General features: G+C 48.8%; 1 protein-coding gene across 5 annotated transcripts in view; it reads left to right on the forward strand.

The window, feature by feature from the left end:
- LOC118215405 (UPF0606 protein KIAA1549L-like) overlaps positions 1-22,126 on the forward strand; it is a 76,320-nt gene that overhangs the window by 29,492 nt on the left and 24,702 nt on the right. The window contains exons 3-12 of one of the 5 annotated variants that reach the window (XM_035396165.1): positions 2,181-2,726; positions 3,039-3,157; positions 8,844-9,063; positions 11,897-12,030; positions 13,009-13,177; positions 15,075-15,134; positions 15,981-16,132; positions 17,094-17,265; positions 19,362-19,525; positions 19,783-19,818. In XM_035396165.1, coding sequence (XP_035252056.1) covers positions 2,181-2,726; positions 3,039-3,157; positions 8,844-9,063; positions 11,897-12,030; positions 13,009-13,177; positions 15,075-15,134; positions 15,981-16,132; positions 17,094-17,265; positions 19,362-19,525; positions 19,783-19,818 — 1,772 coding nt within the window. Of the gene's footprint in view, positions 1-104; positions 2,727-3,038; positions 3,158-8,843; positions 9,064-11,896; positions 12,031-13,008; positions 13,178-15,074; positions 15,135-15,980; positions 16,133-17,093; positions 17,266-19,361; positions 19,526-19,782; positions 19,819-22,126 lie in introns of those variants that run through there. The other 4 variants (XM_035396166.1, XM_035396161.1, XM_035396163.1 and 1 more) reach the window with 4 other exon arrangements.

Consider the following 22,126-nt stretch of genomic DNA (forward strand, 5'->3'; position numbering starts at 1 on the left):
AACTACTATTGCTAATACTGCCACCCCTGCTTCTACTGGTACTACTACTACTATTGCTAATACTGCTACTGCTAATCCTACTACATCTGCTGCTACTACTACAGCCCTTGATACTACTACTGCTACTACCACTGCTGATACTACTACTACTATTCCTGCTACTACTGCTGCTAATACTACTGCTTATGCTACCCCTGCTACTACTCAGATTCCCTTCCCAGCGTACCTTTTCACGTTATCTAGAGATTCGGCGTCGACGAGGCGGCTTTCTGCTGAGTCGCTGCCGGTACCTGAGAGCCCCGGCAGCGAGACCTTGATCGTTAAACTGACCGCGAGCAGCGATACGTCCTCCTCCCCTTTGGTGTCTGCCAGTCAGGCGCGTTCGAGAGCAGTTCCAGGGATAGTCCGGCACAGCACCAAATCAGCGCAACTCATAAACCCAACATCAGGGGATTCTTTGACTCAGGCTGCACACACTCGCGTTCTGGGATATCAGGAAGCACTGGCTGTGCTTGCCAGTTCTATACGACCTACACGGTTGCCAACAAACGTGTCTGCCAAATTACTACAAACAGCAAATAAGGCAGCAACCGGGGACTCGGCCCTCATTACACAAGCCTCTGATGAGGCCTCCGGGTGCTCCTCTGCCAGGCCAAAGGAGCTGAATGCCACCCTGTCCCGTGGTTACACGGGGGTTTCGAGTGGAGAGTATGCCTCAGTAACAGTAAGCCAGCCAGCCAGTAGGGCGAGTGGGCGGGAAGCGGCGCCGTCTATCGCTGTTCGCGCCCGCCTCGCTTCCGTCTTCCCGTCTGAGGGTTATCACACCGCGGCCGCCAATCGGGCGATTACATCACCGGCGACGCCGCCCGGGAGCGCGAAAGACGTGCGGCTGTCGAGACATCCGAGAAATATCGTCCGCTCGGTCTCCCCCGGGGACGCGGCGCGGGCGCTTGGCTCGGCGGCTGACCCTCTCGGCGCGGCGATAGCGTCGTCTGCTAAAGAGACGCCTGCGGTCGCATCGTCGGTTACCGCCGGCGGTGTGCGTGTGTCCTCTGTATTAAACACTCCCTCTTCCCAAACGGGGTTACGTTCGCCAGGCGTGGCATCGAAAGAACCGTACGCTAAATCTGCGTATGGGTTGGCGGAACATTCCGGCACCGCTTCGACAGAGGCAGCTGTCTTAGGAATGCCGAGCAGTGTTGTTACAGCTATGCCAGCAACGGAGCCCAGGCCCGCTGTTGAGGAGTCAGTGTTTCAGCCACGCCCAGATGAGAGAGAGACCTCTCTGCCTAATGTTCACAGTGTTTATCCGTCAGCAGCGGCAGGGCTGGCCTCTTCTGAGACGAGCACGGGAGGCGGTAGCGAAACCGACGTAACCTCAGTAGCAGATCTCAAAGCACAAGACAATGTCCATTCGGCCACACGGCGTCCGCCGGACAGAAGAGCAGGGTCCACACCAGGGAATGAGAACGGACACCTCCCTGCGGACGCAAACCCATACCGTTCCACCGTCGCCAGCGACATTGGCGTCACCCCTCCTTCGCAAGTGCCGGTGTCTGTTTCCAGAGCAACAGAGCCCGGCGCATACACATCTCTGTCTTCTGTGCATCAGCAGCTCGGGCATCTCGGCTTAGGAACACCTCCCCACACATCTCCTGCTCTAGAACCCAATTTTGCTTTGACCCTGCCGTCTACCTCATCGTCCGTCCAGACGCAGACCAGCTGGCCAACATCCAACCCCGTTGTGTCTTCCCAAACTATGTCTTCCCCCCCAGCACCCTCTGGTGTGACATCATATGCTTCCATATCACCTTTGCGTGTGATGGCTGCCTCCATACCTTCTGCTGTGACATCATCCACAACCTCCGTACCTTCTGCTTTGACATCATTCACAACCTCCATACCTTCTGCTGTGACATCATTCACGACCTCCATACCTTCTGCTGTGACATCATCCACAACCTCCATAGCTTCTGCTGTGACATCATTCACAACCTCCATACCTTCTGCTGTGACATCATCCACAACCTCCATAGCTTCTGCTGTGACATCATTCACAACCTCCATACCTTCTGATGTGACATCACTCACTACCTCCATACCTTCTGTTGTGACATCAACATCTGCTTCCTCGATGTCGTCTGTTCCAACTGCAACCAGTTTTGATTCTGTTGTCACAGAGGAAATAATGACAAACGACTCGTCAACAGACCCACCCTCTCTCCTGTCGGCGTCCAGAGAAGCAGGCGCTTACTCCACAAAGAATGCCACTAGTTTACCCGCCACCCGCGTGGGAAACGCTACCGTACTCGTACAGGCCGACAACTCGTCCGCACCTGTGGTATCCACGACCGTAACAAGCACCACTCAGGAGACTCTGACAAACGCCACCCTTCAGCTCACAACGGTAACCACGTCGACTGTGGCTTCAACGACGGAGGCTGCCAGGACCACCACCACCACCGCCGCCGCCGCCACCACCACGACCGCGCGGCCGACCACCGCCGCGCAGACGACGGTGACCGCGGCCGCGACGGAGGCGGCGACCGCAGGCAGGACCACCGCGGCCGCTCCCGGAACTTCGGCGAGGCCGCCGACCTCCGCCGCCAGCGCCTCCGCCCCGAGCCCCAGGGTCACTGCGCCCACGTCTGGCCTCCACGCCGCCTCCGCCACCGAGGGCGCCCCTCTGCAGTGCAACATCACCGAGAAGCTCTGGGTGAAAACAGGTAAGAACGGAGACGGCGACCTTTCGGAGTCCGGGGCGTTAATGCCATCGGCCATTAAAACTAGTCTGCTGCAGACGTGATTAATACCACGCTGTGCACAGTCCTGCATTTGAGGCCTCGAAGGCACGCGGTAGAGCATCCTGTGTTAAATCAGCTCTTGAGTGCATTTTACTCGCGAAAGAATTAATCTGATTCTCCTTCGAGCCGAATTGAACCCGGAGGATTTCTGTTGTGCGGGCGGGGGTGGGGGGGGGGGGGGGGGGCGGCTGTCTGCGTGCGCTCAGGCGCTCTCTGCCTTGTCTCCTCCCGCAGTTCTGTCCGTGCCTGCGAGGAGGAGCCGGCTCGACGGAGACGCGCTGAAACTGAACCTCCCGAGGGGCCTCACGCGGGCGCTGCAGCGGGCCTTCAACGACAGCGACGTTCACGCCAAGGTCAGCGAGCTCCCCATCGGCTGCCCGGACCGCGCTGCGCCGCGGGGGCGTAACCGGGGCGGGGAAAAAAAAAAATTCGTTTTTAGCCGCTCCCGCCCCTCCCTCTGTGGCGGCACCGCCGCCGTCCTCAGCTGGAGTTTAAACCTCGGGTTCAGATCCCTCTGACCGCAGAGCTGCGCTGCGGCTGGAGTGGCTATCCCGACCTGCGAAATGGGGGGTTAGCCGTTCCAGGTGTGATACAGTTCTGTGGTCTTCTAGAGATTTAAACACGAGGTTCAAACTCCAGCTGAGGAAACTGCGCTCGACCCTCCCGTGTCCACAGCTCATTTTGGGTGCGACGATTCTGTTGTTTTATTCTTATAACTGCTGTTGTTTCAAATGCCAGATATTGTGTGCAGACAGAAAAATGCATTGGGATGCTTTTAGTTTGAAAGCCTTCAGAATTCCTATTTAAATTTAAGCCTTGCTTTTTTTGTCCCCATAGCAATGCGCTCCTTGCTTTTGCTCAGCCCTTCCCAGGCGTTGCCGATTGTAAGGCGCGCCTTTGGCGTAGTAGTTTCGAGGGAAAGGTCAGTTCCACTCGACTGATGATTTATGAAAATTGGAGCCTTTTGAATCGAAAATGAGGGCCGCATGAAGGGGGGCGGGCGATTTCCGAACGGAACGAGAGGCGGCTCGATCTCGGCGTCGGAGACGACGCGCTGAGAGCCGCCGGCGGCTCGGCCGAGGATCGCGGCGGTCAGCGCAAGCGGGAGCCCCCCCCCGTCTCGTTTCTTACTCCGCGAAGCTGGACCTATTGATCTGAAGGTCAAACGGACCGTAAAGCCGTCGGCTGCTGTTTGAAGACCTGTGCATTCAAGATGGAGGGTGCTCCATTTCAGGTTTGGGCTGTGGAAAGGCAGTAGATCACGCAGAAAAATGGGGTGTGTTTTATTCGTTGGACAGAGGCAGTTTTCAGTGGAAATATACATATTTGTTGTATATTAAGTTATGACAATTGTCCAATCTAGGACCCCATTGAAAATGAGCCAGTTATTGCTGGCTTAATGGGTAATCCTTGCACTCAGTACTTTACAAGGAGGACTATTGTAAAAAGTGAGATGTTAAAATGAGAAACAATTTGTATTGTTTTAAGTTAGGGTATTTGTTCTATTTTTTATTTTTATATGATGAGTGCAAATAAATCAAATCAAATCAAATACAGGAATCCTTCGATTACGGTTGAGCATTTCAGTAGCTTGTCTAAAAGTGTGGGGGTTTTTTTTTCGTGAAGGAGCAGGCTGGAACGCTACATTTTAACACGCAGTAACCTTTCTAGTAGCATTATTTTTCAGGGGTGCTATTTTCACTCCCAAGAGCGAATGAAACACCATCTCTGAATGGCGCATTCATGTGGAAGGGGCGATAGCCGTCACAATAAAAGCCCCGTTGACTCCTCTCGCAACAGGACCCCTTTGTGAATCACTGCTGCTGAATCACGCTGAGTTCCTGGTCCGGCCTCTTGCTGAGATAAAAGACAGAATGAAGAAGATTTCATCAGAAATGCCGCCATTCTTCATGTAGGCCATTGTGTCGGTTTGTGCCAAATGCCAGGTGCATTAATTGGCCTTTTAACTTATTTTTAACTAGATAATATATTTTGTAATATCAGAATGGAGTTTGCTTTTGAAGCTTTATTTTTTTAAAGAAGTATTTCAATTGTATTTTGAGTGTGCATCCTACCTGTGGTTTACCTGATGATTTTCTGTCCGTTCAGTCCCATTGCTTCAGGTGAGATAAGCGAGCATAAGCCCTGATTAGATACAGTGGTTTATCGAGGGAAAGTCAGTCACCCCTCAGTAAGAGGTTGATAGAGGCTTCATCAGTCAGTCAGTCACCCCTCAGTAAGAGGTTGATAGGCTTCATCAGTCAGGCAGTCACCCCTCAGTAAGAGGTTGAGAGGCTTCATCAGTCAGTCAGTCACCCCTCAGTAAGAGGTTGAGAGGCTTCATCAGTCAGTCAGTCACCCCTCAGTAAGAGGTTGATAGGCTTCATCAGTCAGGCAGTCACCCCTCAGTAAGAGGTTGATAGGCTTCATCAGTCAGTCACCCCTCAGTAAGAGGTTGATAGGCTTCATCAGTCAGTCACCCCTCAGTAAGAGGTTGATAGGCTTCATCAGTCAGTCAGTCACCCCTCAGTAAGAGGTTGATAGAGGCTTCATCAGTCAGGCAGTCACCCCTCAGTAAGAGGTTGATAGGCTTCATCAGTCAGGCAGTCACCCCTCAGTAAGAGGTTGATAGGCTTCATCAGTCAGTCACCCCTCAGTAAGAGGTTCATAGGCTTCATCAGTCAGTCACCCCTCAGTAAGAGGTTGATAGGCTTCATCAGTCAGTCACCCCTCAGTAAGAGGTTGATAGGCTTCATCAGTCAGTCAGTCACCCCTCAGTAAGAGGTTGATAGGCTTCATCAGTCAGTCACCCCTCAGTAAGAGGTTCATAGGCTTCATCAGTCAGTCACCCCTCAGTAAGAGGTTGATAGGCTTCATCAGTCAGTCACCCCTCAGTAAGAGGTTGATAGGCTTCATCAGTCAGTCACCCCTCAGTAAGAGGTTGATAGGCTTCATCAGTCAGTCACCCCTCAGTAAGAGGTTGATAGGCTTCATCAGTCAGTCACCCCTCAGTAAGAGGTTCATAGGCTTCATCAGTCAGTCACCCCTCAGTAAGAGGTTCATAGGCTTCATCAGTCAGTCACCCCTCAGTAAGAGGTTGATAGGCTTCATCAGTCAGTCAGTCACCCCTCAGTAAGAGGTTGAGAGGCTTCATCAGTCAGGCAGTCATCGCATCCCGCCGTAACCTTTATTATCGGCCCTGTTTAAGCGCAGCACAGCCGATGACTGACACCAGCGTTCCCACAATGCAGCATTTTAGTGTGCAGAACCACAAACAGAGGCGGAACGGTTTACACATAAATTATTTACACAATAAATTATATTCTTTTGGAGGACGTGCCGTCAATGTCTCAGCAACTTCTCTGCATGTTTTGGTACGATGGGTATTCATAAATATGACTGCATCGCCTGCTGTGTGTGTGCTGAACCAGTGTTTTATGTTCATTTTTCAGTCGTTGGCCCTTATTGCATGCTTGATGTATTGTGATCTGCTTGTTCACAGACCAGTGGATTTTTTCAACCAGGCTTGCCATGTTCCACAAAATAACTTGAGTGGTGCCCTTGAGCCCTTGTTGTGCAACAGCTCTGGTCGTACTATTCTGTATGACGTCCATTTCCAAGTCCTCAAATCTGGAGTGGAAAAGGAAGTACTGGGAACGGTACGTTCCAGTGGAATACCAACTGCCCCGACTCACTTTGAATGGTTTTACAATCAAGTCTGCCTTGCTCTCATTGCACTCCTCAGAAGCGCTGTGTAGCACATCTTGGACAACACTTGAAAATCTTTTACAACCGCACCGACTAATTTGTCAACCTTCGGGAAATCGCTACCTTAAATACCGCTCGTGAGTGCCACGATGTGAGCATTACAAATTAAACGAACTGCATTTGGCCTCAAGCCTTTGAGGGTTTCATTTTTGTCAAATGCGGACTTGTTCAAAGGGCATTATTTGACGCTCTTCGTAGCCGAGCTGTAATTTACGGCATCTTGTTTGCTGCCGAAGTGGTTTTGGCACCTCAGTGTCGTTACTATTCCGGTCTGCGCTTGTTCTGAAGTGCGTAATACCGGGTCCCGAATCCATCTTTTGCGGGTGCCGTATATATATAATAAAAATGGAAAAGCTCTTACAGCTAGTCCAGGCGTGGTAAACAATGTTTGTGTAACAGCCCTGAGTGACCCCGGCGAAGAGATTAATGTGCGCGTGGGAGTAGCACATCAGACAGGGAGAGAGCAGGAGCGCACCTAAGGGATTCGGACACGCGGCTCTAGCTGCGAGACAGAGAGGTAAGATTAGAGTCAACCCTCATCTTGTCTTCATATTATGCATGCGCCCGGTGTCCACTGGGCCAACAATGACCCCTTGAGATACAGCCTCTTCATTGAATCGTAAACCCTAAATCGGTATTTTTCATGTTGAAACAACCTGTCACTTATCAGTAAATCGGCGAATAATCGTTTTCCAACTTCACAGACCAGTGAGACAATTTCTTCAGTATGCACCACTCGTTTTTGCTACAAAACACACATCAAAATTGATTTTTTGCTGTAATAGGTATGTGGCCTCCTGAGCCAGTCTCTTTTTTCACTTCGTTCAACAGATGTGGCACTTAACTTTGATTATGATTTCTGATTTCATAACTGCATGGTTAAAAAGAGACTCATAAGACAATTTTTAAACCCTGACAGTGCACCACTTTTAATAACAATATAAAAAGGGGCAATTCTTAACTTTTTCTAACGGTAGGGTAACTCCTGGAAAAGTAATTAAATTTCATTCTGAAAAAAAAATTACATTTTGGGGGTTGTCACTGCTTGTTAAACTCAGAACAGGGTCATTTTTGACCGCGAGGAGAACGGCGGGGGGTTAAAGGTCTCCTGCTAGCAGAACTAATCACACTAATTGCCTCATCAGGGATTATCTCACAGTCTGTAGCGGATGTTCACGCGCTGGCTCGCGTCTCTGCTACACACGAAACGGTACAGAACAGCTCGAGGACAGGCGAGTAGAATACGAAATCGTTTGGGCATGAATGTGAGCGTATGTCTCTCTTAGTAGATTTAGCTCTCTGCGTGCTTTCTAAATCCACTTCTATTCAGTTCTTTAAAAAATAAATAATCCCCTGGCTGTTATCCGCAGATAGAGTTTATTTTCCACAAAGCCTCTGTATAAGATTTGACACTGTTATCCCGTTTCGGCGGCGCGGATAAGAAAGCATCTTGAGAAAAACGGACCCCAGCTGCTGACAGCTGACCGGGTACAAAGGCGCTGATTCCACGCTGAGCGACCGGGACTCGGCGACCTGTTAGGCAGTCAGTGGCAGCGCGCGAGTTCTGCCCCCGAGGCAAACCCGCCGAGAACATCTCGCGGACGACGCGGCGCGAGCGTCCGGGAGAGCAGAACGTTTTGACAGGAGCAGAAAAGAGCCCTGTCATCTCGGCTGGGTTATGCGCAACAAGCAGCTGCGCGAAATCTGGGCTGAGGGTGTCGGCTTTGGTTGTGCTGCTGGCTGTTAAGCGCCAAAAAATCCAGCCGCGTGAAGGAACAATATGTACTAATGCATTCTAACTGACTGGTATAGGAGGGTGTTTTGTTTATTTTTTACGGATATCGTTTTGGATTTTAATGGATGGGAATGCTACCATAATATGACAAATTGCTGCAGAATGAGTTTCATTATTATTATTATTTATTTATTTATTTTTGCAAATGAGATTGATATTGATTGTCTGTCGGCTGCTTTTCATCGTTGTGAGCGTGACCTCGTGAAACGCCGCCGCGCTGGTCTTACCGCCATGGTAAATGGTAAATGGACTGCATTTATATAGCGCTTTTATCCAAAGCGCTTTACAATTGATGCCTCTCATTCGCCAGAGCAGTTAGGGGTTAGGTGTCTTGCTCAAGGACACTTCGACACGCCCAGGGCGGGGTTTGAACCGGCAACCCTCCGACTGCCAGACAATCGGTCTTACCTCCTGAGCTATGCCGCCCCCGCCATCGTAACCCCCCTGCCCTCTCCTCCCCTCACCTTCCCTTCCAGGTGCAGAGCCTGACCAGCGACTCCAACGTGACCGTGGGCTACTACGTGGTGAGCAGCAGTGCCGTTTACGTGCCCTCTGCGGTAGTGGAGGCCCTCGGAGCCTACGGCGTGGACAATCTCTCGGCCGACATCCGACAGTTCGCGCCGACGGTTCAGTCCGTCTCCGTGGCCGTGGCCCCCTGGGTGTCCAGCCCTGCCGCCTCCCTGCAGCTCAAAACCGGTGAGGCCCCCCCTGCCCCCTGTGTGCCGCCACCTCCGCCATATGCCAACCTGGCAATGCAAAGGACAAAGAGCAGGGTTGTAAAAAAAAAAAGACAAAAAAACCCTTTGAAGAGTAGGGTTTTTGGAATGTTTCTTCAAAATTCTTAGCCAGTGTTCTAGAACTCCGTTGCTTTCAGTTGTTACATCTGCATTAGAATGTTAAGTACATTATAATAACGTATTTGCAATCTTACACCTTAAAGGGTTAATACAGCTAGCTGCCAAAGTGATGATTTTGTCGGAACACTGACCTTTGCAAGTCCAATGTCCTTAAATTTTCCTCTTTTATTAGTTTCGTTGTTTTTTGTTTTTTTGGGGGGGGGGGGGGTGCAGTATGTGTGAGAAAGCTACCTGCCCTTTGCTTTGACAGGTTGATGTCTGGCCGTAGTGATGTAATTAAAAGGTTATTGGAATTGAATTCAGTATAATGGCCGACGCCGCGTAACAAATGGAATATTAATAGAAAATACATTACAGCCCGGAGAGTCCAGTAAAGGATTTTTTTTTGAATGCGTTTCCACAGCAACCACAGTCTGATGTAAAGATTTTCTGATTTGCAGTCACAATGTCTGTTTAAACATTTACAATTTATCATTCCGGGCTGACAGGTTCGGAAATATAATGTAATTAAGTTTCCAATGTGTGCACTGAAAGTCCCTCAGTTCTAGCGACTGTGCCGGTCTGTTGTGTTGCTTTTCTGGGCTTGGACCTCATTTGTGCGAGTCCAGGAGAGGGCGTAATCTATTGCGTGATTTAGTACGCAATTAGAATCTCTCTTTAAGTTGATGCTTCTTGTTTATTGACTAATTTCCCGGTGACAGATTAGAGCAGTAAGAAGAAGAATTACGACCGCGTTTAAAATACCAATAAGAAGTCGAGCGTGCGTTGTGCGAGTAAACTTGGCTCAGCAGGGACGTCCACGCTAAAAATTTCTCATGCATTACTGTTCAAATCTTTTTCTTCTTTTTTTTTGGCGCGGTTTGAACAATGAATTTTTTAAAAACGTTTTTTTTTTTTTAATGGGTAGGTGACTTGTTATGTGACTGGTTAGGAGTTAATGCACGTGTCTTAACTACTGCTTGTATTTTAGCATAGACTGCTGTTCTCGTTTGTGTTAGTGTCAACCAGTCCAAGTTGCACTATGCGGTTGTTCCCTGCACTTGGAACGGTACTTCTCTCTAGGGTTTTCGACATACTTGTTCCTGGTTATGGTTATACACTTTTGTTGTACGTCGCTCTGGATAAGAGCGTCTGCCAAATGCCTGCAATGTCATGTAATGTTAATGGGGAGCTAGCCAGCTGTGTCACCTGGAAGTGGAGTTAAGTTAAGAAGGAGGGATAAAATGTGTGACGAATGGAATCCAAAACAGAGGTTCTAAAGCTGGGGTCTACAAAAGACGATCCGGGGGTTGAAAAATATTTTCCCTTCCCTTCCCTGAATATTTTGCTTCTTTTTCCATATTTCTTATAAGACGTATTCGTATTTGAGACTCTCGGGGGGAAATAAACAGTCTTTTACACATCTTCAGTATTATTAATGGCATTTGCTTTCATTGTGTATTCATATTCTGATAAATCCATGTTTGATATATTTCCATAATGCGCAAACACATTTTAGAGATACACACGTTTACAGTTATTGCAGTTATGCTCTCCCTTATACCACCGCTCTCTCCTACCACAAGCAAGTCCTCCTGTACAAACATCCTCCCATAGGAAGCCATTGTGTTTCTACCAGACTGTATTGGCTCCTCGCTACCCAGCATCCACCAGCTGTCTGAACAGATCAAATGTTTGCAAATGGCTTATTTAAGCCTCAATATATTGCCAGTGCCAAACAAAATAAATAAGGGAAAATGGCAACCAGCCCACGCATACATCTATCACGGACGGAAAAGAAATAAACGTGCATTACCGAAACTTCTCAAAGGGAGTTCTGATATGTGAGAGATAAGTTGCTTAACTTGAACCAAAAGAATAAGCATCTTCAAAGGCATTCCAATACGGGGAAAGGCTTGTTTATGTGCCTCTCTACAGTTATCGACAAAGTTTTTAAAGAAGAGGTTATAAATTTCCCAATTGACTTGTGAGTAGACAAGAAGTTGAGATGTTTTACTCTGTATAGTTTACTGGCCACACAGGTGTGTTTTTTTTTTTTTGGGGGGGGGGGGGGGATGCTGGCACAACAATACGAGTATATTTATGTAATGTTAACATATCATGAACTACACCGTCAAAAAGTAATGAAGCTTTTGTTGTTAAATTGTGAATCATCATTATTTACGCATGTAAGTGGTTTTTCTCCCACCCTCATTAAATTTCCAGCTTTAGCTTTAACCGGGCTTTAGCCGGTGTGTGTTAATGCTAACGTTAATGCTAACGTGCTGCAGCCTGTCGGTCGGTGTTTGTCAGTCGCTAAACGTTTCTTTGGAAGTGGTCGTTCTCACACAGATTTCCCTTTCAGGGGGTTTTAAATGGGACAGTTTGGAAACCCTTGAAACAAAGTATTACGTAGTGCACTGGTTCTAAAATTATTTAAATATTGAGAACCATTTTAGAAATTTAGTGCCTTTTGGGGACTCGTCAAATACACATATTAGCATAGCCTAGTGCACTACGTACCCATTCCAGGACTCGCCTCATAGTACACTAAAATGGTTTAAGAACAAACACTGTCGTGGTCTTTGAATGAGGGATTGGGGCAGCTGTGAGGCAGTGTACTGTAGCGTAGCAGCTGTGTTTAGTCTAACCTGGTTCTTGGGGGCGGGATGGGGTGGGGGTGTTGTGCTCAGTCCTCAGGTTTGTGTCCCCGGGGGACAACGTTAAAACCTGCAGCTTCGTGCAGAGGATGGAGAAGAGGCTGGAGGACGCGTTCGCTGAGGCCGAGGCCAAGGCCCTCAGCTCCGACAGCGGGCTCTCCGTTCAGGTGCGTCCGTCAAAGCCGCCGCGGTCGACGGGCCGGGGGACCGCAACGCGGACTTCCTTAATTACGCCGAGACATCGTTCTCGCGTAGACCTCCAGGAAGGAAAGGCTTGCGCAACCAGCAAAGAACAAGAGACTTTCGTCCTCGCCACCAATTTCGATCAACAGCATTTCATTTATGTAGCGCATTTCACTAAGAATTTATAACAACAGCGCTTCTCAGTTTACCCACGGCTGAAGTCCACACAAAGAAAGCCAGAGGCAGAACTCCCAGGGTTGCGTGTGAGGAAGAAACCTTGGGAGGGAATCAGCAGTGCTGGCCGCTGGCATAAAGACTCTGTGGAGATGTTTAGGGTCACAACCATCCCTAGGCCACACAATTCCAGTCATTTTTCTTTATGTTGGAGCACTCTGGGGCCATGATAATATTCTGGTTCAAGGCCTCCAGAACCCTAGGGCTGGCTCTGGGATCCAGACACCTCCCCCCGTCCTCCTTTGGTTGGCTCAGGGTGTGGGTTTATAGAGACGGGACGTGGCCAGGAGACACGGTCAGGTCAGTTATTGGTCCCTCTGATTGGTTCAGGACTGGACGCATGAAGCATCCAGAGGTGGTGGTCCTGGGGTGGGGTGGGGCGAGTTGGTGGCATGGAGTGGAGAACGAGAGGAGTAAATTGGGAAACGGAAAGTTTAACCTTCACCGCTCTTGTTCTTTTGGGTTGTGTAAAGTCCTTTTCTTTTTGGAAGTCTCGTTGACCGTCATCTGGCACTTTTCTGCCTTGCATTGTTCAAATGTGCGGTAGTTGTGGCTGTTTTTCGATCACATTGAGCTGTCCCCTCCATTTTGTTCACCAAACAGCATTACCTTCTGCGGCTAACGTTGTCGGCCTCAGCTCACCGCAGTCCTGTCCGGTTGAGGTTTGCTGTGGAAGCTGATGCGTCTCCACGCTTGCTGATGTCACTGCCTCTCTCTCTCTCTGTCAGATTCTGAGCTCTTTCAAGTCGCCGGGTTCCCCGTCGGTGTCCCTGACCTACGTGGTGCGTAACGGGAGTGCCGCCTTGAACGGCACCGTCTCCAGCAACCTCCTGAACCGACTCACCACCGAGCTGGTGGGCTACTTCCTCTTTTTCCCCCCTCTCGTCATCGCTGAGCGTAAGTGCAGCAATGCATCGTGGGAACTGTAGTTTTCACCCTTCCCCGGGTTATAATGGGGTTCAAGATCTGTCACTTCGTGCACAGGTACGAGTACTAATGGCCGAGCTTTGGCGTCTAAATCCCCAAAATATGTGGTGACACAGTATAGAATGGATTTCATGTATTATTCACTTTTACAGGTTTACACAATGAGTGTAGCGCCCCTTCTTGATCAAAAAGCAGCGTCTCCTCACAATGAAAAAAATAAGAAATGACAGGATGAAGTCAACCACTGCACAGCTGTAGTCTTGTATTTCATTTAAGAGGGAGAGTGGTCCTACTTTGGGATCCAGAGGCTACATGCAGAACTTAGTAGGCCTTAGTAGGCCTGTCACGGGACATGAGTGCTACCCGCCCCCCTACTGCGGCCTACACCCGGGCCACCGCTGATCCAAACCGCCCAATCGGGAGATAAACATTTCCCACCGCCATGCGAGGGACACGGCAGTTTTAGTCCATGTGTCCAGGCTGCAGGAAGGAGAGCCCTGCTTTCTCTCTCGCTTGTTTATGAGGAAACTAAACTGTGTTTCTTTGTGCCAGTTTCACTTTTCCCCGTCGGGCTATTTTGAAAGGAACCGGGCTGTAAAAATAGCTACCTGCTTGTCCTCCTGTTGCTCGCCGGATGCCAGCGTTCACAGAACAACGCTTCTTGGTTTTGTTGGCGGCGGATGGTTTGCGTATCAAAGCCAATTAACGGAGTAAATAATTAACAGTGACGGAAGCGGGTGGGGGATGTAGGGGGATGTGGGGGGGTGGTGAGGTGGGGTGAGGCTGTTCCAGAAGCGGAGTCCAAGAATTTCATGGCACAGTTCAAACAGTTGGAGATGTTCACCGGGTGAAACTCTTAAATATATCCATTATTTAATTAATAAAAAAAAAAAAAACATTTGTAAAGTTGGAAGACTGCTGTTTATCCTGTTCTTTGTCTTGCCCCTGGGTGTGTTCGGTTTTGTTTTTTCGGATTCATATTTACAGATATTCATTTGCACCAAGCCGTTTTTATCTTCTCTTCAAAACTAATTTTCCTCATAGGATCCGTGTGAAATAATCATTCCGGAAGCATTGTTCGGAAACGGCTCGCACGCGGGCTGTGTTTCTAGCAAAGAAGTTCTTGAGCTGGGGGGGGGGGGAGGAAGTTGAGGGTTTTGTTTCTTGCTAATGAGACCGAAAGGAAGTGCTTTCTGTTTGACGCAATGTTGTTGTTTTTTCGTTCGAGCGGTAGAACTGTGAAACGGCAAGCACTTAAAAGTTCACTGCCAGCGAGTCGCAATGAGTCTCCTATCTGTCTAGGCCTCCTCTCACACAGTGCATACTTAACAGTGCACTTCATTCTGCAGCCTGCTCTTACTCCCTCAGTTGCTCTTCTTTAGGTGCCAGCGGTGTCCTATGAGAGGTGGGGAGTGGGGGGGGATTAGGACGATTTTATGGGCCCCCATGGCCCCCCATGGACCACCCCAAAAATATTAAAATATTAAGAATGTAGGATTAATGACATTCTACTCATCGCTTACTGAAATTGAAGTTGTGAGAATATTTGATTTTTGATGTACCCACAAAGCTAACGGTTTCTTTTTCGTTTTCTTGGGCTGGCTAGGGGTGGCGGGGCCCAGCGCGAGATGCTTTCATTGGGCCCGAAATCCATGGCGGCTCCCCTTGCTTGGGGGCAGAAAATGTGTAGCCAGACTTCATAGCGAGTGCCTGGTTTGCGCACAGTAAAATGTTCAGCGTTTAGTCGACCTTCATCGTGTGGCTAGACTCATATGTACCGTTAGCGCGGAATTAACACTGGACCATAATACTGCGCAGGGGAAACAATCGCCTCTGTGACACGCCTTTCCTACTCCTTTCATTCCAGCCTTGGAATACCACAACCTCAACACCTCAGCCGCGACCAGAGGGTACTGGGTGATCACAGGTAGGCGACGGATCGATTGTTTAATTAGCCCGTTAGCTAGCTGGGAGCGAGTGCTCGAGCGCGCGGGGCAGCCACGCCCCAGCTCAGGGCAGAGTCCCTGGGAGCCGGTGTGCGAGGTGGCGTGCTTCTCCGGCTCCTTCAAAGGCCGAATTCTCTGGTACGGTAGCTCCTCCGGAGCGATGGAGTCGGGTTCCGGCTCTGGGGTCCTCTGTACAGGGAGTGCTTATCTCCAGGATCGCAGTCCTCCCCGCCTTTTCCCCCGAACGGATGGAAGACCAAGGTCACCCCAGATGTGAGGGAATGCATTAATGCAGTGAAAGATGCATAATCTTACCTCTTGTGCCTGTTCCTCTCTCCCTCTCTTTTCTCCTCTCTCTTGCTATCTCTTCTTTCATCTCTCCTTTCTTTCTCCCTTTCTTCCCCCTCTCTTAATCCCCCTTTCTCTATCTTTCCCTCTTAATCTCTTTCCCTTTCTCTCTCTCTCTCTCTTAATCTCTTTTGGTGTCCTCTCTTTCACTCCCTCTTTTTCTCTTCTCTCCCCTGCCTCTCTTTTTCGCCTCCCTCTCTCTCTCTTTCCTCTCCGCTTCCCCCTCTTTCTCTTCTTCCTCTCTTTTTCTCCCTCTCCCTCTTTCTCTCTCTCGGTCCTCCTCTCCCTTCTTCTCGCTCTTTCTCTCTCTTGCTCCTCCTCTCCCTCTCTCTTGTTATCCCTCTCCTTCTCTTCCTCTCTTTGCTCCTCTCCCCCTCTTTCTCTCCTTCCCTCCTTCTCACCTCCTCTCTCTCTCCCCCTCCCTCCCTCCCTCCCTCCCCCTCTCTGCTCTGTGCCCTGGCCACTCGGTCTCTCTGCAGTGATACAGGACGTGGATAACTCCTCTCTGGAGGGGAGCTATCAGAGCTTTTCCAGTTTAATGGAGCAGCGTCTGGCTGAGCTCTTCATGGTCGCCCACCAGGAGGGGCGGCGGTTCAGGAGGGCCGCCACGGTCGGGAGCTACACCGTCCAGGTAAGAGGGGTCGTGCCGCCCGCCCCCACGCACCCGCCACGCCAGTACACAGCCTCAGGTGAGCCCTGGTAATACTGGGGGCACCCCCCTAAAACCACTGGGGTGCCTTTATCCAGGGTCTCTCTCCAAGGGAGCGCCCGGTTACCAGTGCCAGTCCTCACTGCTTTCACTGAACCAGTTCTGACCGCAGGGTCTGCTGGTTTTTCTTTTTACTTGGGACTGAATTGATCAATTAAAGCAGGTGATTACACAGTTAACTCACCTCACCTGGTTTCTTTGGTCTAAGGCAGTGGTCTCCAACCCTGGTCCTGGAGAGCTACAGGGTCTGCTGGTTTTCATAGTGACTCTGCACTTCATGGATCAATTAGAGCAGTTGATTACCCAGTTAACTCAACTCACCTGGTGTCTTGGGTCTCAATTGGGTGCTGATTTTATGGTGAAAACAAAAAACCAGCAGACCCTGTAGCTCTCCAGGACCAGGGTTGGAGACCACTGGTCTAAGGGGTTGTTGTATTTAAGCTGAAAATAAAAACCAGCAGACCCTGTGGCTCCACAGGACCAGAGCTGGCCAGCCCTGATCTACAGAGTGATGGGTGACCTTCGATGAACCATCGAAAGGCCAGGATTAGGCAATCCATTGTTAAGCGTTTGGTACACATTTTCAGTCATCTAAATTGAGCGTATGCACACCTTTCAATCCCTAAATGTTTGTAAAAACCTTGAAATGACCTTGGGGTGCTGCTACTGAACTCTATATTGGTAAATCGTTAAATGGGTAGCTCCATCCATCATAATATTTCAATCTCATTTGACATTTCCACAATACTGGCCTCTAAAAATGCTTATCTGCAGTATCGACCACTTAGAATGAATAGAAATGAGAAGTAAAGTACTGTGTTGCTCTTGTTGTTGTGTTTGGGTAATTTTAAGCTAGCTAATGAGCTGGATTCTGTCTGTGTAGATGGTCAGCATCAGACGTGTCCCTGGTCCCAAGAGCCCAGCCGAAATGACCTACTACGTCCAGCTGAACGGCGTCCCCTTCTCCGGGACGTCCGCCGCCAAGACCCTCACCACGGTGGACTCCCAGACCATGGCCCTCACCCTAGGATATTTCGTCCAGGTTCAAGCCGAACGTAGGTCCTTTGTCTCCTCAACCGCCTCGTGCAGTTCGCATTCATTTTGTCTAAACTAGGTTATGGGATCTCTTTCTGGATTTGGCGCCTAGTCCTGCTCTTAATGATTTAATTAACCCAATCTTTTTTGTAATTGATATTTCGGTCGCATTTCTTGATAGGTTCATGAATGACGTGTGTCCCAGAATAAAACATCTTATTGTGGTCTAATCTGTAGTTAAAGCAGTCTAAGTGTATTCAGCTAATTAGCTCATCAGGCCAGTGTAATTGCTGAGAGCGAAAACCTGCATACACACAGAGCCCGCAAGAGTGGAATTTAACTACCTTGGTCATAAGTTTGGATGGGAAAGTTAAATAGTTTTGCCACAAACAGCTGCCAGGGGAGACGTGTTACAACCTGGTCTCATGCCTGAGTGGATTTAAGGGTTGTAGGTAATGTCTCCTAATGTTTTCCTAACACTTATAAGATCTACGTAATTCCTCCGTAAGAACTATGGAATGCATTCATATATATATATATATATATATATATATATCGTTTGCATAAACTTATGTAAACTAATGGATAATTTCAGTGGGTGTGTGATGTCACCATCTACATTGTATATATAAAATATCAAGGTGCTCTGATTTGATATGATATAGGATTGTAAAGATGTCATGTATTTGAGATGCATGGTGATGTAGTGCACCCTCTTTGCCTTGTGTTTCTGAATGTTTATGTAGCATGTGAATGTAGTTTATGTGAATGTGCTCTGCAGGTATTTTGTTGCATTTTGTCTATGTCAATTGGTATGACTGTTTATGTAGTTCCTATGAATATGTTTTTGCATTGTTACCAATTTCCCATTGTGGATCCTTCAAAACAAAGCTGCAGTATTATCTCGAATTGTAATTGCATCCTAATCGAAACACTACTGATTCCAGTTGTGGTTTCATATGTATTGTTCAGTGGTTTGATCTTGAGTGTTTCACGAGTTCAGACATGGTTGTACCAGCACCGCCTCTGTGGTAGAGGAGCGGCAGGTTGATCAAGCCTGGGGCCCGCAAACAAAGTGTGGTCCCCAGTCAGGCCCTCATTTGCAGGACCCCCAACCTGCTTTCGACTCCCGGCCCCAACATCTTGCTCCCCTGACCACTTTCATCCATACAGCAGGGGGCGGGGGCCACCTGGCCCAATCCAAAACACGGCCCCTTTTACGACTCCCCAGTGGACGCTGGCGACCCACTGGGCTAAGGGCAAAACGCCTCGCATATGGGGTCAAGCCCAAATGCTCGCAGTCTTGGCAAAACTGGATAACCCTGACCCTAACCCTAACACAAAAGCAGTATGCCTAACCAAAATACAGAAGGGCTAACCCAAAAGTAGATTGCTTAACCGAAATGCACACAATCTATCCCAGAAGCACGTAGTCTACCCCAGATGCACATAGTCTGACCCAAACGCAGATCGTCTTGCCCAAATGCAGGTAGCCTACTACGAAAGTGGATAGCCTTGGGAAAAACTCAAAAGGTCTACCCCGAAAAAGAGAGCCTAGCTAAAAAGCCCGAAGGTCTAGCCCAAAATAAGATAGCCAAGCTAAAGAGCAGAAGGTCTATCCCAAAATAAGATAGCCAAGCTAAAGAGCAGAAGGTCTATCCCAAAATAAGATAGCCAAGCTAAAGAGCAGAAGGTACCTGAGCAGAAACAAAAGGGATGTAGAGTCTCTGCTGCCATGGAGACACGGTGCTGTTTCAGCTGCAGTCTTCCTCTCCTGTTGAGTTGAAATCGCCCAGTGCACGCAAATGGTAAATGGACTGCATTTATATAGCGCTTTTATCCAAAGCGCTTTACAATTGATGCCTCTCATTCGCCAGAGCAGTTAGGGGTTAGGTGTCTTGCTCAAGGACACTTCGACATGCCCAGGGTGGAGTTTGAACCGGCAACCCTCCGACTGCCAGACAATCGGTCTTACCTCCTGAGCTATGTCGCCCCCTATGTCGCCCCATAGCGCATTTGGTGTAAGTGTCTTGGAGCGTTAGCGCGTAGACCACTGTAGAGCGTTTTAAACGTTGGCGGATAGTCAGCATGAGCCGTGTCTCCTCCCCCCCGACAGCGGTGGTGAAGGACCCGCCCAGCAACCTGTGGATCATCGCCGCCGTGCTGGTGCCCATCGGCGTGGTAACGGTCGCCATCATCATCATCGCCGCCGTTCTGTGCAGGAGGAACAAGGGCGACTTCAAGACCGACGCCTTGGGGAACATCAACTCCCGCGCCAAGGTAAGACAAAATCTCCGCCCAAGAACAGCCACCCCCAACCCCACCCCACCCCACCCAGTCTGTGGACATTGGCTAACAGTCCCTGCCAGAGCACACTGTCTGTCTCTGTCGCTTTTACAGGCACCTTAACATTCGAGCCTCTAAGGCTCTGCTCCAGTCTATTTATGTCATGGAAAGACAGTCCATTGTCACTCTGAACAGTGTTAGTTTGTTCGTATGTATTTGCGTCATGTGACTTTAATTGTTTCCCCATTTAGACCGCGTATCGGAGGGAGGCCAGTTATTACCACCAGGTACTGACTGATTGAATTGCTTATGAATGATGGATTGATGTGGTTCTGGTTAGGGTGGCGCACGTGCACCGTGCTAACGGTATCCGGGAACCGTCAACGGATTTATTTCGGGTCCTAATTATCAACAGGGCTCTAAGCTCAGGTGAGAAAAGATCAAAGCTGAAGGTGCTAACGTCTGTTTCTCTCTGAGAAGTTTTATCGGAAAATTTGCGTTCGTGGAAGCACGATTTACCAGTGGAGCAGCAGTGTCAGAAATACTTCTTGTTGTTGGGCCTGCACAGAACTCGATTGGCCAGAACTACCGAGGTGGGCATTCATAATTTGGTGTGGTGGTTCAGCCAAGGTAAATGGGTGTACCAGGATGCTATTTAGTTGGCCATGGCCCAGCCAGTCCAACCCATGCCTAGGCTATTGAGGGATAACTATTATTTGAGAGCACTTTCATCACTGAGTGTAGAGGATCAGTATACTCTTAAGAATATTTTGGTTTTGCTAGGTTATAAGGAACATCATGAAAGATACGTGAAATAAAAAAACAAACGCAATTGAATGCTCCTATAATATTAATGTCTGATGCAGTGATTGTAATGTGCAGCGATGCTCTAAGAACACATTAGGGGTTATTCATACAAGTTAGCAGCGGTGGCAAATTTTTTTCATTGTCTTTGTCTTGCTTTACAGTCAGGCCAGTTAATGCGTCCTCGATGCATCGTAGGAGAATAAGAAACCAATAATGCTCTAATACCTTTATGAGTAGCTGAAAACTATTGTCGCGTGGATTTGCGAGACTCTAAAAATCCTGCCGGTGACTTGTATGCATAACCAAGATTTCATATTAGCGTTGAACTTGACACCAAGCTGCTGTTTTATCCCATTGAGCCCATCAACCATTGAGCACTGCACATTTGTTTTTGTTGTAGTGAAAGGGGCATGTCATGCTTAGTAGGCACAAGGTCAGACATGTTCTGAAGCACAGAGGAAAATAGGTTAGCGGGACTGCGCCTGACGGGGAAATTGGGCGGTATTAGGACAGTGTAATCATTTCCTTCTGTGTGTTGTAGACGTCAGTGTACTGAGCACTGGGTGTACATAGAGTACATGTAACTGCCAAAATGACGGAAACAGCAACGATAGTATCTCACTCTGTAAAGTTCTTGACGGGGTGTTTTTTATTAAATTGCCCACTCATGCCCTAGATTCATATTCAGTCAGGAGAACTCACATATTCAGATTAAATATTGAAATGAATACATTAATATGTAAGTACATTTTTTTGGTATGGCACTGAATGGATCTGCTTCAGGTACTACAGTGCATGCACCAGTGTGCACTATGCTATCTAACAGGAAGCCTGATCTGCCCTATTAAGCAGGTGGAATACCAGAACCCCCCCCCCCCCCAGGACCTAGATGCAAACAACAGTTGGTAGCTGGGGTGGAGGAGGGTGATGCGGACTCACTTGCCTGTTTCACCCTGCGTCTCCAACCAACGCGTGGACATCATGGTCGAGGTGTATGTGCTTTCGACCGTGGTTGCCTCTGGTTTATGAGGTCTTTCCTTCACGCTTCCATGGCGACATCACCTTAGTCATTGAGCCTTGTGAAACATCGGCAGGTTCAGCAGTCTTAGTCACTGAAGCTCCTGCTGGACATGTCCCAACAACCACCCACTTTTTCAAAGACACTGGGATGTCTCTTTCTAGCTGTGGTAGCCAAAATAATGTCCAACTGGGGGCCTGCCCATACCCTGAGCATGCTGGAATGTTAATTACTTACTTCATCAGCTCAGGGACCACAACTGTGTGTGGAAGCACCTGCTTTCAGTGTACTTTCTGCTTCTCTGTTACGCTCCTTTGCTTTCCTGTCCATTGTGTCCTGGGTTATGACAGCTCGGGTTGACCTTTGGGATGTAACACCCTAGTTTACCACAGTATTCCCTGGTGGAACTTCCAGGTAGCAGACTAAGATGGAATCTAGATGGCAACAGCTTCTCCTCCAGCTGGATAGCATCTGGAATTTGGTGATGGTCTGTTGCACAGTGGTCTTGGAAGCATGGTTGCTGTCTCAAGTTGCCAGCTTGACCAACTCCAAACCAGCTGCACCAGTGTAAAATCAGGCTGGCACCAAGCTGGAATTTCCTTTATTTTGGCAGTTACATCTATGTCCGTGTGTAACCAAAGGATTTTGCAGACCACATTCTTTTGGGTTCAGTATATCAGTAAGGGGGAAAACATAGCTTATATCTCAGTTCCACGTTCTCCCAGTTGAAGGTGCACTCGTGGGCATAGACCGACTCCTAGTTTGCGGCG

The sequence above is a fragment of the Anguilla anguilla genome, chromosome 16 (genome assembly GCF_013347855.1).
Source record: "Anguilla anguilla isolate fAngAng1 chromosome 16, fAngAng1.pri, whole genome shotgun sequence".
NCBI classification, from domain to species: domain Eukaryota; kingdom Metazoa; phylum Chordata; class Actinopteri; order Anguilliformes; family Anguillidae; genus Anguilla; species Anguilla anguilla.